This window comes from Lissotriton vulgaris, chromosome 9 (genome assembly GCF_964263255.1).
Source record: "Lissotriton vulgaris chromosome 9, aLisVul1.2, whole genome shotgun sequence".
Taxonomy (NCBI): Eukaryota; Metazoa; Chordata; class Amphibia; order Caudata; family Salamandridae; genus Lissotriton; species Lissotriton vulgaris.
The window spans coordinates 911,142,723-911,159,712 of NC_141697.1; the positions used below are offsets into that span (position 1 = coordinate 911,142,723).

The window sequence follows — 16,990 nt, forward strand, 5'->3', positions numbered from 1 at the left end:
CCCCATCAACATGGGCCCTTTAGGTTAATTGAGCTAAGCCACCATTTGGTTTTCAGCTAGGATTAAAATGGAAACGAATTCCAGAGTATCAACACCATAGTAGTAAAAACACACGTGTGAATATGGGGGTGGAACAAGGTTGACCCATGTGAAACTCAGCCGGATTAATCGGATTTGGTGCATACGGTTTGGACCTTTTGTTCTTAAAAGTAATGCATATTTCACCACACTGGAGCACTTCAAGCCTGGTAAAATTGTCTGTGTCTATATAATATAAAAAAAAACTGCTTAGTTATTAGTTTACTGTATTATAATGGCAGTTATTCGTCTTGCACCCCTTTTAAAAATTTCTATTTCTTAAGTATTTTGTTGGAGAGGACAATAAAAAGGATGTCAATCAGAGTATACTGAAATGCTGTAGACTGAAGGAGTGAGGAAAACTCATGCAATACACAGGAAAGGTATGGTGAGTACGCAGACGGGCCATGTCGTCGATTAGAGCTGTGCAAAAAGAAAGATGTAAACCCTACAGTCTCTTACCTCATGCATTGTGAGATCTGAAAATAATATGACAAAGTTTTCCTCCACTCGCACAATAAGCCCTGTGTCCCCCTCATAGCGTCCAGCGATCACTTTCACATGGTCTCCCATTTTGAAGTATTTCCGCAACTCCTGGGCTGGAAACTCCAGGATATCCTGCAGGGGACACAAACTGGGGATGAGACTAAAGAGAGCAGCGTTCAACCTGAAATTTGCATTTAATTCACACACATTCCTTGCATTTGATATCAAATTACCCTGACACGTTGCTCCTGACAGTTCTGACTCTTCACCTCACTTTCTCCTCACTAAAACTTTACAAGCTAATCTTGGGCACAATCTGTGTACATACAAGAGAGGCAAATAATGAAGCTTTTCTTCTCACACAGACCTAAGAGTGAAGAAAAGGCTTGTAAGTGGGAAAACAGGGATGTCCTGCTAATTCCCCATCTGTAAGAACACTATTGTATTGTAATTGCATTTATATAGCGCTTACTAACCCTGAAGAGGCGTCAAAGCACTTTTACGGCAAGTAGCACGCTACTCCGGGACCCATAGAGGATTAGTGTTGAATTAGTATAGTGAAACATGCAAGTACATTTTAAATTGTGGATAGGTTAGTCAGTTATTTGGATTTGGAATGATAGCTGAAGGATAGAGGAGAAAAAAAGGTTTGTATTTATATAGCGCTTGTTACCCCTGATGGGGTGTTGAATCACGCTATTAAGGAAGCCCATAAAGGATTAGTGGTGAATTAATATGATGAATATGAAAGTATTTCAGTGGTGGATATTAGTCAGTTATTTGGAGTGAGAAGGATAGCATAGGGATAAAAGGGGAAGAAAGGCCTGCATTCATATAGCACTTGTCACCCATGATGGATGTTGAAGCACTTTTCTGGCGAGTAGCACGCCACTCCGGAACCCATAAAGGATTAGTGTTGAAAATTAGTATAGTAAAATTGAAGTAATTTGAGTTGTGGATATGTTATTCAGTTATTTGGGTAAAGAAGGGTAGGTGGCGGGATAGTGAAGGGAAAGAGGTTTGTATTTATATAGCGCTTGCTAGCCCTGATGGGGTTTTGAAGCGCAAGTAGCACGCTACTCTGGAACCCATCAGGATTAGTGTTGAATTAGTATGGTGAAACATGAAAGTAATTTTAGTGTTTAATGCTTTCTGATTTGATGCAAATATTTGCAGAAGCTGGAAAGCAAAATTTACTATTCTTGGTTTTCAAAATAATATGTTCATAAAAAAATGAAAGCGGGAAAAAACATTTACTACACTACTGTAAAATTTCAGGTACCATTTTCAGCATCATTTAGTAAAGTGAGTTGATGCATGCTAGTATTTCCCCAAAAATATTCATAATGGAAAATCAATGTAACCAGTTTCAAAAGATTATAGGGAAAAAATAAACAAGCATTGGCAAAGCCAGTAGGCCTGAAATTGGTGGGCAGCTTTTTCAAATTGTTTTGCCATGATTTTTGTAAAATCTTATTGGTGTGGGAGCTGCCGGACCCTCACCTTTATAACAAACTTAGGCAAAAGCAAAAATTGTTATTGGTCTCAAAAAGCACACACTGCCACAGTAGTTACTGGCACTGGAAAATCAACTTTGTGTGCAGATATGCTCGTTGTGAAAGAGCAGAGAGGGTGAGAAAGCGAGAAAGAGAGAGAAAGAGAAAAGGAGACAGAGCGAGCATTTTAATAGACAAGGTCACAGTCAATATCAGACCAAATTAGGGGCCCAATTATTAAAGAAAGTCTCAAAAGTGCACCCATGGTATATGTTCTTGCATTAAGTGTAGCTATACAGCTTTCGTGAACTCCCAAGCATTTACAGAAGCAGGACAAGAAATAGTACTCCTAGAAAATATGTGTGATTGCATTTTAGCATGAGCACATATGCATGGGTAGATTTGCACAGGCGAAAATCTGAGTGCTTGCAAATTCACTTTCCCTCCAACCACTTTTTTCCACAACTGTGGAAGAAGGTATATGTCTGTCATTGTCAGGAGTAAATTTCCAACATTTCTCAGTATGGGCAAAGATTAGAGAAGAGTTGTTGAAAACCCTTAGCACATGCAAGTTAGTAGGTTTGCACAGACTCAAAAAGGAATTCTAACCCTACTCATCATGATCCATGAAGTCACCACCACCTCTACCAACTCTACAGTTGAATACAGAGCATCAGGTCCCATGTTCATTCACCCGCTGGGCCTCTCTGCTCAGTTAACAAAATGCCCACTGAGACGGGGTTCCTTTTAGTGAAGTGATTAAGAACAAATCCTTTCACACGCACCCCTATAACAATTGTTACTAGACTAAGAGCTCCTTTTTACAACTGCCCTTTACCCTTGTACTCATGCTGCTGACTAAGCTCAAGGACAATACATGTTTACTGATTTTGCTGCTATTGGATACATCCTTTAGCACTTTAAAAGTGTATGTACTTATGTGCTAGATATGATGGAGTTTTTAACTATGAACGTATCCTGGTATATGTTTTCAACATTATCTTTAATGCATTATGTTTTTATCAATTTTACTGTGTGACTTTTATGCGATGGAAACATTGCAAATACAGAATGACCTGACAATACAGTGTATCATGCAATACGTCAGTAATAAGCCCCTTTACCTTTAGGTCCTCGTGCTTGGGCATGATGGTAATCTTATTGCCATCAACACTTAAAATTCTACCCTGGAGATTGATCAATTCTCCTTCGCAGACTTCCACATTGTCTCCCGGCTGCAGTGTGTGTTCGCGCTCCTTCCCTACACCAACGAGAACACAAACATTAGAACATTCTTGCCCCACAAGCACAATGTACAGTAATATTTTTTCCCCCAAGACTACAGAAGACCTGCTCCATTGAGGAATAAGAATGCAGTATGAACAGAAAAGGGTGGCTAAAGTAGCATGACCCCACTACCATGAGAAATCGATTGGCAGCTTTAGATACAAGTATGAAGCGCTTCAGTCGAAGCGGCACTGGAAAACCACAGCAATATGTACCCACAGATCGGCAGATCCGACTGCTTCTACACTTTTGTAATCTTACATGCAGGGGGATGGAGGGTGTGCTTTAATGCCGCAGAATGCGGAGGGAATGAATGCTTGTTGTGCCCGGTCGAACGCCCACAACTGAAGGGGCATGTTTACACAATCTTCTGTTGGAACTCGGCCCAAGGACCATCTTTTATACATCTGCCTGGAGATCACTTCTTTACCCATGTGAAGCGGACTTCGCAAGCATGGCTGTTCCCAACCACTGCATCCTCTCCCGAAATACTCATCAAGAAGCCAACAGCTGGCTAGGAGGAAGCGCATGCAAGTCAATAGGGAATTGTGCAAGGAGCCTTCTGTGATTGACACTAAAAGGGGGTAAGAAGAGGCCTACCAGAGTTCACTGGCGGCCTACTGGCAATGACAAGAAAACTTGTGGGAGGAGTAAATCCTCCTGGGGGAGATTAGTAGGAAACAGTAGAAGTAACACATTAACTAGGGTTAAAGCGTGAGCTGATTGAGATGAATAGAGACCGGCCTGCTAGAGATGAGTGGAGAGAGAGTGGAGCACCTAGGAGCCCATACAACTTGCATGGTTGTATGGGCTCCTAGGTGCTCAAGTATGAGCCATATGGGTGTCTCAGGCTGCCTGACTGTTTGCAGTGTGCGGAACGAGAAGCACAGAAGGCCAAAACAGGCATGTTTGGCTGTGTAGTTTAGGTATGATGAGAACTTGGGAGGGGGTGTGGGGGGACACGTTGCAAGGACGAAAGAGTACAATTTGTGGCCAATTGTTACTCTGGAAATCAAGTGGCTTTGTGTAGAATTCAAGAACTGAAATATTGTTATGGTCGATTGAGAATTGAAAGGACGGGAAACGTGGGGCCTGATTTAGATCTTTGTAGATGAGTGTAAAATGAAGGATCCCCCCTGAGCTCCAAAATTATCAAAATTCTAGGTATTTCAGAATCAACATAACCATCAGAATAAGAACAGAAATCAAGTATCCAATTTAGTTAATAGAGTAGAAAATCACAGTCACGTGACCAATAGTAGTGATCACTAGCATTCAAAGTTCATTTCTCTAATCAGAGATAGGTAAAGTCCATTAAATGTCCCAATATCTTATCTAGTTGTTAAATATAATCCAGACGCTGTAAAATCCAGAATAAAGATCTTCTTTATTTCCTTGCGTGATATTTCAGATACTTCATTACATCCAAACACAGCCAACGTAGCCAACACGTGTTTCGTCAGGCATCAACATGTGCCAAAGACTTCACCAGGGCTGCAGTCCAAACATCTCCAAAGTTTTAACACTTTATCCCTCCTGAGCCTTGTTATTAGGAGCACTCCCTTTTTTCTTGTTGAATGGACCCTTAGCCTCTCTTCCAGTATAACACCCTAGGTTTTTTGGCAGTTGTGAGCTCACAATAGTCTTTGCTTGCTTGTGAAAAGGAGATGAAAAATTACTCAACTTACCAGACTGGTTTTGTCCTTTGCAAGTAATACCTATCTTTGTGCCTAACATCCAGCGTATGTAAGGCTCTCTCAGTCTGCAACTTGGGTTGTGGAAAGAAGATCACAGGAACTTGTGATAGGACTTTTGGTAGAAACTGTGGAATTGTTCTCCTCATTACATTATCCTTGTGGATTTGTAGATATGGTTCCTGTGTTGTACACATCTGTATTTCACTATCTTTAATGATGTAATGGCACTTAAGAAAGCGGTTTTTAATGTTAGGTATTTGAGTTCGGAGTTCCACATGAGTTCAAACTGTGTTTGAGTTAGTTGAAACAGCCTGAAAATAAGATTCCATGTAGGTGTGGGTGCTGCCCTCGGGCATACAATACTCTGCTCTACTTCCAGGAAACATTTTATTATGGTGTGGTGAAGAAGCATCTGCAATTGCTAACCTTGTACACACCACTATGGCTGATAAGTGAATCTACATTGAGTCGCAAGAGAGCTTTTTGTGTAGCAAATGCGTAAGGTACCTGTTCACTATAGGGTCTTGTGTTCAGCCTCTACCTGATCTCTGTAGTGTCTTGTATCCAGCCTCTACCAAGGCCCTTCCTGTCACCCCAACGTGTTCCACTTATCCGTATATCACTTCCTTGTGGTTGGTCTTGCATTCTTAAGTATCTACCTGGCTATTGCTGGGACAAATTATATGTCCTCAGGAATCATGCTGACGAGCTCAGGGTAGCTGGTTCCGGACAGAATACTTGTCCATCCTGTGTTGCTTATAGGTCCTGATGTGTCGGAAACGTTATGACCTGGTACTGCGACATTTCCATTATGTCTGAGAACCAGGTCAGTCTTGCCCACTGAGGGGCTATTAGGATTAACATCCTGAGTGCCTCCATGCATTTTTGTATTACATGTGGTATGATGGGTATAGGTGAAAAAGCATAGCTTAAAATCCCTTGCCAATTTTATCAGAAGGGCACTCCCTAATGATTATTAGTGGTGATATCAGGAGCTGAAACTTGAGATTTTGCAGCCTACAAACAATTCTATTTGTGGTGTGCCAAACCTTTGAAAAATAACCTTCACCACCCTTTCTTTTAGCTCTTACTCCTGTGTGGCACTTGTCTGTCTGCTAAGATTGTTGCTTCTATGTAGAGTCCCCAAGTTGGTGTATCACAACCAGCGTTATACTCCGTTCTAGAGACAATTTCCATGCATCCTGTGCTAGTTCGGAAAGCGTGTGAGATCTTGTTCCCTCCAGTTCGTTAAGGAAGAAAATTGTGGTCATGTTGTCTGTTTGACTGACTGACTATCCCTCCATGCATATTCAGAAGGCTTTCAGTGCTAAGATGACAGTCCTGAGTTCCAACCAATTTATATGCTATACTGACTATTTCGGTTTCCACAGTCCCCAGATATTTGCTTTTCCCATTTGGGCACGCCACCCCATATGCGAAGCGTCTGCTGTAATGGTTGCTGAGGGAGTTGATCATTTTAACGGTCTGCACACTGCAATTGTATTTGTATTCCAACACTGCATCTCTCACTGTACTCTGTTGGTGATAACCACAAGATAGTCCCAACCGCTGGTTGACTGTGAACATTGCTGTTTAAGACACTCCTGTTGTGGTCTTATGTGCAGCTTCTCCTGGAATACAAAAGGAACGCAGATGCAATCATCCTCATCATCTTTCCCGCCATTCTCACTGCCAGGTGCTGACCATTTACTAGAGGCAGCCTTGCTTTACTCTTGCCTGGAAATGCTTTGGTCTTTTCTGGGTTCAGGATTGCTATAACAAAACCTTTTTTCCCTTTCTGGGGTTAGCGATGATTTTCTGAAGTTTAGTGTAAACCCTAACTATTCCTGCACTGTTTGAATGACCTTTCCTTTATTAACCATTCATCTCGATAGAGAGAATATGTATTCCCTTCTAATGTAAAGCCCCATTGCTTTTGTTGTCGCGCCCTACTGCAGGCCCTATAGCATTTCATCAACACCATTCCCAAAAAGGCTGTTCTTTGTGAAAGACATGTTGATTAGTGAGGCTTGCATCTCATTTAGTCAGACACCCTCAGCCAGGCATGTAGCCATAGTGAAGTTGCTGCACACAGTTGTCTTCTTGCAGTTTCTGCTGTATCTAATGCAGACTAGAGGCAAGTGCTCACAAAAATCTAGATCTCCTGGATCACTGTCTTTGCCCTCTTTTTCCATTTGAGCGGCAAATTCTGCATAAGTTCCTAGAGCTAATCCCATTGTTGACAGGCATCTCTGTCCAACGGCACGTTAGGGGTAGTTACGTACCACTGCGCTGCCATCTTCATGTTCTCTCCACCATGACAAACATGATTAAGACTGCTCCTATTCAAGCTGAACATCATACCCAGATGTCTGCAACCCTCTTTATGCAGTAATGATGACCTGGGGTAACAGTAGTCGGGTATGAAGAAATGTGTTACTTACCTGTAAAAGCAGTTATCCAGTATTGGTATCTTTCATAGATTCACATGCCTGAATCATTCCCCGTCGTCGGGGTGGGAGTCCCCGGTAAATAATTATAGTAATGTCACATAGACATATACTTAGTACTAGGCCAGAGGCCTCACATTAGTAGCCTATCTAGGTCCTTATGTAAAAAGGACCAAACTTTGGCCAGGAGCCAATCAGCTACTATCACCCTCATCACCTTCCTGGAAGGAGCCCTAGTCCCTCAGATTTTCGTAAGCACAGTGCTAAGTAGTACCTACTGAGAGGACAAAGGTGAGCCCTTCCAGGGGAGGAGGTTGGATTGCATGTGAATCTATGAAAGATACCAATACTGGATAACTGCTGTTACAGGTAAGTAACGCATTTCTTATCCAGTATTATGGGTATCTTTCATAGATTCACATGCCTGAATCAGAATAGCAAGCAATAATGAGCACATTTCGCATAATACATCCTTAAAGACATAATAAACTTATCATAAGTTGTTACACAGTTTACATGATACTCACAACCTGATAAGAAATGTGCGATAAATTACCTGGAAGGTGGGATGATTGGAAGAAGGCTCACTTCTAATGAATTAGATGACGTAGGACTGCCTGTCCCACTGCTGCATCCTTCATAAGTTCAGAATCCAAGCAGTAGTGCTTGGTGAACGTATGTGGTGTCTTCCATGTCGCCGCTCTGCAGATGTCGACAATGGGTACCCCAATGAAGAGCGCCATGGAGGTGGATACCGCTCTAGTGGTGTGTGCTCGAACCTTTGAAGGTAGAGGATGGCCCGCCTGTTGGTGACAGAAGGCGATGGCCGCTGAAATCCACCTGGAAATGCTCTGTTTTGTCAATGCTAGGCCTTTCCTGGGCCTGCTAAATGCAACAAACAATTGGTTGGACTTCCGAAACTGCTCCGTCCTGTGTATGTAGAATTTGAGACATCGCTTGAGGTCCAATGAGTGTAGAGATCTTTCAGCCGCAGATGATGGATTCGGGAAGAAAGATCTCAGGACAATAGGTTCGTTGAGATGGAAAGAGGACGGAACCTTCGGTATAAACTTAGGGTTAGTCCGTAGAATGACCCTGTCGTTCTTGAACTGGATGAAGGGGTCTTGCACAGAAAAAGCCTGCAGTTCACTCACTCTCCTTGCTGACGCGAGCGCCAGTAATAGAGCCGTTTTCCATGACAAATATTTAAGATCTGCTCTGTGGATTGGCTCAAACGGGTGTTTCATTAGTTGAGCTAGTACCCCATTTAGTTGCCATGTTGGTGGTGACGCTCGAACTGGAGGGAAAGTCCTGAATAATCCCTTCAGAAACTGCTTGACCAGTCTGTTGGTCCATAGTGAAGATCCACACGAAGAACGTCTGAACCTGGATATGGCCGCCAGGTGGACTTTTATTGAGGCGTGTGCCAGCCCCGAATTGGCTAGGTGGAGCCAGTAGGGCAGAATTTGTGCTGGCGTAGAAGTGAACGGATGTAATTTCGGAGCTCTACACCACAAACAGAACCTTTTCCACTTAAGGGAATACGTCTTATTAGTACTTTCAGCCCGGGCCCGGGCTAAGACCACCCTGCATTCCTGTGGAATATCTAAATCCTGGAACTCTCTGAACTCGGGAGCCAAGCCGATAAGTTGAGAGATGTTGGATCCGGATGCTGGACTTGTCCCTGGTTCATTGTGAGGAGATGTGGGCATGTCCTGAATAGAATTGGAGGTTCCAGCGATAGAAGGTGTAGTTCTGTATAGCTTTAGGACACCCCCGCGCCGCACGGCCACCAGCTGCTGCGTGTGCCCCCCTCCTTGTGCCTCGCTGCCCGACTGCCGGCTCGTGACCACGCCCCCTCCTTCGAGCGGCGTGGTCCGTGTTCAGCGCTCCTCTCCCTGTGCCCCCGGGGCACTGTGCAGACTCGTACTAGTGCTCTTGTGTGTTTATTATTGTTTTTCCGCCGCATTGCCTGTTGACCTGTTTTCTGTGATCATTGTTGCTGTTCCGCCGTATTGACTGTCTTTTTTCCCGCCTGTTGCCGCCCTCCCCGCTCCCCGCCTCCACCGCTGACCCCGCCCCTTTTTTCCTTCTGTTCCCTCCCTGCTCCCGCCTCCCAGCTGCTCCGCCCACCCGCGCACTTGGCCTTATATGGCGACCGTGCGACGCAGGTGAGTGTGTCCTAGCTTTAGGACACCCCCGCGCCGCACGGCCACCAGCTGCTGCGTGTGCCCCCCTCCTTGTGCCTCGCTGCCCGACTGCCGGCTCGTGACCACGCCCCCTCCTTCGAGCGGCGTGGTCCGTGTTCAGCGCTCCTCTCCCTGTGCCCCCGGGGCACTGTGCAGACTCGTACTAGTGCTCTTGTGTGTTTATTATTGTTTTTCCGCCGCATTGCCTATTGACCTGTTTTCTGTGATCATTGTTGCTGTTCCGCCGTATTGACTGTCTTTTTTCCCGCCTGTTGCCGCCCTCCCCGCTCCCCGCTTCCCGCCTCCACCGCTGACCCCGCCCCTTTTTTCCTTCTGTTCCCTCCCCGCTCCCGCCTCCCAGCTGCTCCGCCCACCCGCGCACTTCGCCTTATATGGCGACCATGCGAACGCGCAGCGGGCGCGCCGATTGTGCGCCGAAGGCGCGCCAAAGGTAAGCCCGTCTGCGCCCGTCCGCGACCGGCCCGCGCCCAGCGCCAGGACCCCTGGCCCACGAAGACCCCGACCGACCCGCCTGACATACACCGCCACCACCCTCTCCGCACTCAACACCGGCCGACTCCCAGGATGCCACCAAGCCACTCCACGACGCACCCACGGACCCTTCAGCTGCCACGCCTGCAAGTTCACCTGCATCCGGACCTGCCTCGCACCAGCACCCGCCAAGTCGAAAACCAGCGGCACCCACCTCAAGTGCATCCTGCTCAACACCCGCTCCGTCCACAGACACGCCATCGAACTCTGGAACCTCCTAGACGCCACAGCCCCTGACGTTGCCTTCCTCACGGAGACCTGGATGAACGCCTCTTCAGCTCCCGACATCGCCATCGCCATCCCAGAGGGCTACAAGATCACCCGGAGGGATCGCACCGCCAACCAGATGGGAGGAGGCATCGCCATCGTCCACAAGAACACCATCCGTCTCACGACCAGCACCGACAACACCCTGACCACCGCCGAACACCTGCATTTCCAGATCCACACCGACCCGAACACCACCCTCAGAGGCACCCTGATCTACCGACCCCCGGGACCACGCACACAATTCAGCGAGGACATCGCCAACTTCGTCAGCCAGCATGCCCTCCCCTCCGCTGACTACATCCTCTTGGGGGACCTCAACTTCCACCTGGAGAACAACAACGACCGCAACACCAGCACCCTGCTCGACAACCTCGCCAATCTTGGACTCAAGCAGCTGGTGTCCACCCCCACCCACCTCGCCGGACACACACTCGACGCAGTCTTCTCATCCAGCACAGACATCGACTTCAGCCACGCCACAGAGCTTCAATGGACGGACCACAGCTGCGTCCACTTCACCTTCAAAAGAACAACGACCCACCACCACCAACAACAGGCTGCCCGCAGAAGCTGGAACAAGATCACAGCAGACCAGCTCGCCACCTCCTTGAGCCAGCACCCTCCGGCCAGCTCAGCGAACCCCAACCAGGCCGCCGACAACCTCACGAAGTGGATCAGCAACTGCGCGGACGAGCTCGCCCCGCTGAGGACCCCGCCCAGCAGACCCGGCAGCAAGAAAGCCCCATGGTTCACCGACGAACTCAAGAGCTCCAAGAAGAACTGCCGAGCCCTCGAGAAAGTCTGGAGAAGGGAACCTACACCGGACAACAGGACCACCTTCAAGCTGGCCACCCGGAAGCACCACCAGCTGATCCGCGCCGCCAAGAAAACTGCATTCAAGGACCGGCTGGACAACAACGCACACAACTGCAAGGAACTCTTCAACATCGTGAAAGAGCTATCCAACCCCAGCGCAGGAAACAACAACATCACCCCATCGCAAGACCTCTGCAACTCCCTCGCCTCATACTTCCACAACAAGATCGCGGACATACACAACAGCTTCAACAACCAACCAACGCACACCACGACCGAACAACCACCCCCCACCACCACCCTCCACGCCTGGACCCCGATCAGCACCGAAGACACCATCCGCACGATGAACTCCATCCACTCCGGATCGCCGACCGACCCCTGCCCTCACCACGTCTTCAACAAGGCCGACGCTGTCATCGCACCCCACCTACGAGACATCATCAACACATCCTTCGACACCGCCACCTTCCCTGAGAGCTGGAAGCACGCCGAACTCAGCGCTCTACTCAAGAAACCCACAGCGGACCCCACCGAACTCAAGAATTACCGCCCCATCTCGCTCCTCCCGTTTCCAGCCAAAGTCATCGAAAAGACCGTCAACAAGCAGATGGCCGCCTTCCTCGAGACGAATGGATCCCTCGACCCCTCACAGTCTGGCTTCCGAGCCAACCACAGCACCGAGACCGCCCTCATCGCCGCCACCGATGACATCCGAGCCCTGATGGACAACGGAGAAACAGCGGCCCTCATCCTCCTAGACCTCTCCGCGGCATTCGACACGGTCTGCCACCGCACCCTAGTACAGCGCCTCAGCAACATCGGAATCCAGGACAAGGCGCTGGAATGGATCATCTCCTTCCTCGACGGAAGAACTCAGAGAGTCCGCCTACCACCGTACAAGTCAGAGGCCACCGAAGTCATCTGCGGCGTCCCGCAAGGATCCTCGCTGAGCCCTACTCTCTTCAACGTCTACATGAGCCCCCTCGCGGCCATCGCACGCCAACACAACCTCAGCATAATCTCCTACGCCGACGACACCCAGCTGATCCTCTCCCTGACCAACGACCCCGCCGCCGCCAGAGCCAACCTGCACGAAGGGATGAAAGAGGTAGCAGAGTGGATGACGACCAGCCGCCTGAAAATGAACTCAGACAAGACGGAGGTCCTCATCCTAGGGCTCTTCACCCTCCGCCTGGGACGACTCCTGGTGGCCTCCCGCCCTGGGCACCGCACCCAAACCGACAGACCATGCACGCAACCTGGGCTTCATCCTGGACTCCTCCCTCTCCATGACCAGGCAAGTCAACAACGTCTCCTCGGCGTGCTTCAACATCCTACGCATGCTACGGAAGATCTTCTGGTGGATCCCCACCGAAACCAGGAAGACCGTCACCCAGGCCCTCGTCACCAGTCGACTGGACTACGGCAACGCCCTCTACGCCGGTACCACCGCCAAGCTCCAGAAGAGACTCCAGCGGATCCAGAACGCCTCAGCCAGACTCATCCTCGACATCCCACGAACCAGCCACATCTCCGGACATCTGAGAGACCTACACTGGCTCCCCGTCAACAAAAGAATCACCTTCCGCCTCCTCACCCACGCACACAAAGCCCTACACGACCAAGGCCCGAGCTACCTCAACAGCTGAATCAACTTCTACGCTCCCAAACGCCACCTCCGATCAGCCAACCACGCCCTCGCCGCCGTCCCCCGCATCCGAAGAGCGACTACAGGAGGAAGGTCCTTCTCCTACCTGGCCGCCAAGACCTGGAACTCCCTCCCGACCGACCTGCGCCTGACCCAAGACCACCTCTCCTTCAGGAAGAAGCTGAAGACCTGGCTGTTCGAGCAGTAGCGGCACCCCCCCCACCCCCAGCGCCTTGAGACCCTACGGGTATGTAGCGCGCTCTATAAATGTCTTTGATTGATTGATTGTATACCAGTGTTGGCGCGGCCACGCTGGGGCTATCATGATCAGGGTACAACTCTCTGCTTTCAGTTTCCGGAGAACCCTGGGGATCAGGGGAAACGGTGGAAAAGCGTAAGCAAAGACGTTGCACCATGTCATCGAAAAGGCATTCCCTAGGGACCTTTTCTGGGGAAGCCAACTTGCGTAATGTTGGCATTTCGCGCTCGTTTCCGCCGCAAAGAGATCCAGGTGAGGCTTGCCCCAACGGGAGAACACTGAGTCGAGCGTCTTCTGGTCGAGCTCCCACTCGTGGCAAATTGAGCGCTGCCTGCTTAGCGAGTCTGCCAGGGTGTTGTCTACTCCTGGGACATACTCTGCCCGCAGAGAAATGTTGTGCTGGAGCAGCCAGATCCAAATTTGCTGAGATTCTCGAGATAACGTCCTGGATCGAGTACCCCCCTGTTTGTTCAGGTAGTGCATTGTGGTGGTGTTGTCCGTCCTCACAAGCACTGGGGAGTTCCTGATTCGGGGCAGAAATGCTCGAAGAGCCAAGCGCACTGCTCGTAACTCTAGCAAATTGATGTGGAGACGTTTTTCTGCCACAGACCACTGACCGTGTACTTGCAGTTCTTGAAGGAACGCCCCCCATCCTTCCAGTGAAGCGTCTGTGGTTATCACATGAGGAGAGACTGGGAGTAGAAAAGGCAGGCCCTTGTTCAAGTTGTCACCCAGAAGCCACCATCTCAGAGCCTTCTTCATGACCTGAGTGATCTTGATCCAGTTGTCGAAGGACCCTGTACTTTGGATCCACTGATTTGTTAATGCTTCCTGTAGAGGCCGCATGTGGAGGCGACAGTGAGGAATGAGAAAAATGTTGGAAGACATCATTCCTAACAACGACTTGAAAAGTCGAACCTTGACTCTCTTTTTGGTCTGTATTTGGACTGCCAGGGTCTTCAGCTTGACCCGACGTTCTCTGGAAGGGAAGGCTTTCTCCTGTTGTGTATCCAACGTTGCTCCCAGGAAATTGAGACGTTGTGACGGTCGTAGAGTTGACTTTTCCTGGTTGAGCGTTCGGCCTAGGTTCTCGAAGAGATGAAGGCAGGCTGTAGAGGACTTGGCTACGCCTGTTCGAGTAGGAGCTTTGACGAGCCAGTCGTCCAGGTAAGGAAAGACTTGGTGATGATGCTTGCGAAGGTATGCCGCTACTGGAGACAGACACTTTGTAAAGATGCGTGGAGCTGACTTCATGCCGAATGGTAATACTCTGAACTGGTAGTGTCTCCCTGCTATTGCAAACCTCAGGAATTGTCGATGACTTTTGTGAATGAGGATATGAAAATAAGCATCCTGGAGGTCTAAGGATACCATATAGTCTTTTGAATTGAGTAGGTGTAATACCTCCTGGAGGGTAACCATACGGAATGACTGCTTCTTGAGGTATTTGTTTAGGTTTCTCAGATCCAGTATTGGTCTCCACTGCTTCTTCTCCTTTTTTCTGATCAGGAAGAATCGGGAATAGAATCCTCTCCCCTTCTGACCTCGAGGAACTCTTTCCACTGCTCTTTTCTGGAGCATTAATGAGAGTTCCTGTTGAAGTAGGTTTAGATTCGTGTGCTGCATAGGACATGGTGGGTTCGGAGGAGGATGTTCCACAAACTCCAAAGTGTGTCCGAAGCGAACTAACTGCAAAACCCAACGATCCGTTGTAATTTGCTTCCAATTGTGAAGGAAGTTGGTAATTTTCCCTCCAACTGCGAATTGTGGAGAAGAGGTGGAGGCCTGCCGGAGAAAACAGTCATTGGCGTCTGTAATTGTCTTTCTTTCCTCCTTTCCCTCGAAAGGACGACTTGTTGTATGAGGATTGTCCTTGTTGTTGTTGCCTCTGCTGATATTGAGGTTTATACTGCTGGGAAGAGTTATAAGAGGACCTGTAACCTTGATAGTTGCCACGATTCTGTTGTCCTCTACCTCTGGATCCTCGAAAGGAATTAGTCTTGTATTGCAGGGTGCCTAGGGCTTTCGCCGTTTCGGTATCCTTCTTAATACCTTGCAGCATGTCATCGATATGGTCACCGAAGAGTAGCTCCCCATCAAATGACATGTCGAGAACTTTGGCTTGCCCTTCAGGCCGGAATGTGGTGGCTTTAAGCCAGCCCTGGCGCCTCAAAACTGCTGCTCCTGCCAATTGACGAAAGCCTGTGGAAGCGATATCCAAGGCTACATCGATCATCTCTGAGGCAGAGCGTTCACCCTCTAGTAAAATTTTCTTAACCTCGTCTTTCTGGTCTTCTGGAATCGCCCCAAGATATGGGGCTATATCTGCCCATATCTGTCGATTGTAGCGACCTATTAATGCTAGAGAATTTGCAGCCCTGACTGATAGGGCGGACATGGAGGAAAATCTCTTGCCGATGGCATCAAGCTTTCTTCCCTCTTTATCAGGAGGCGCTGTCATTGCCGCTGACGGGTTGCTGGACTTCCGCTGAGCGGCCTGAGATATAACTGAGTCAGGTTTAGTTTGGCCAGTTAAACATGCGGGCGCAGTGTCTGGGGCTTTATACTTCCTTTCAAGCCTAGCCGGCACTGTAATGAGAGAGGAAGGATTTTTCATTATTTTTAGTCCTTGCTCCCATATATAATCGATCACTGGAATGGAGCGAGCTGATCTCTTGAAGGGTTCTTTAAAATCATGAAGGAAACAGTCCTGCGTTTCCGATGCTATTTGGATGTTTAATCTTGCAGCCGCTCTTCCTACGATAATATGGAACCCCCCTAAATCTTCAGGGGTTGAATCGTCCTGTACTTGGTTATGAGGATGCTGGATCTGGGTTGGTGTTATCATCATGACCATCATCATCATCATGTATTTCACCTTCCTCCTCTTGGGCCTCATCATCTCTCATTTCTTCCTCATATTCATCCTCATCCGAAGAAATTTGAGTAGGTAAGTTCTCTTGCTCCTGACGCACAACCAGCGGGGGTGGCCGCGGTCGATGTTGAGGAGTTGGCGCTTCCTGTTGCGCCTGTATTCCTGAGGCAGGTGAAGATGATGGAAATCTCGGTTTATAGTCCGAAATCAGAAATTGGAGATCAGAGACAATTGAAGCTGGAAGGCACACCATAGGCTGGACAGTGGTATGTTGTTGAACTTCCTTTTGAATTGTAACCTCTTCAAAATTTTCATAGTCCGAACTCTCATGAACTTTGATGTTAAGATGAGAGGGACTGGATGCTATGGGAAACATGGTCTCTTCTTCAGGATCTGCTGATTCTAGAAACTGCGTTGGCAGCAGCTGTTGGACCTTGCTAGGTGAGGTCATCTCTGGTGTCACCAGACATGATGACATTTTAAAGTGTGTATATGTATACTTCAATGAGGGAGAGCCCTTAGATATTAGATCCGTTGACGCGGTGTCCGTCGACGGTGGAGCGTCTACGATTTTTGATGATTTATCAGGCATTTTCATCGTCGACTGCATCGTCGTCGTTGATGTCCTAGTCGACGACGACAATGATGATTTCTTCGTCGACGGCGGCGTCGACACTGTAGCAGTCGACGACGATGGCTTCATCGACGGTCTCGTCATCGACGGGCTCGTCGACAATGGTGTCGACGTCGATGGCTTCGTCGACGGTGGCTTCGTCGACGGTGGCTTCGTCGACGGTGTCCTCGTCGACGAGGTAGTCTTCGTCGACGAGGTAGTCTTCGTCGACGGTGGGATCTTCGTCGACAACGAAATCCTCGTCGACTAT

The 16,990-nt window shown here is 48.4% G+C and overlaps 1 protein-coding gene across 2 annotated transcripts in view; it reads right to left on the reverse strand.

The window, feature by feature from the left end:
* Positions 1–16,990, reverse strand: part of SUPT5H (SPT5 homolog, DSIF elongation factor subunit) — a 324,989-nt gene that overhangs the window by 83,350 nt on the left and 224,649 nt on the right. For both annotated transcript variants that reach the window (XM_086938709.1, XM_086938710.1), the window contains exons 15-16: positions 3,185–3,321; positions 541–696 (exon numbers count right to left, since the gene is read on the reverse strand). In XM_086938709.1, coding sequence (XP_086794835.1) covers positions 541–696; positions 3,185–3,321 — 293 coding nt within the window. The remainder of the gene's footprint in view (positions 1–540; positions 697–3,184; positions 3,322–16,990) is intronic.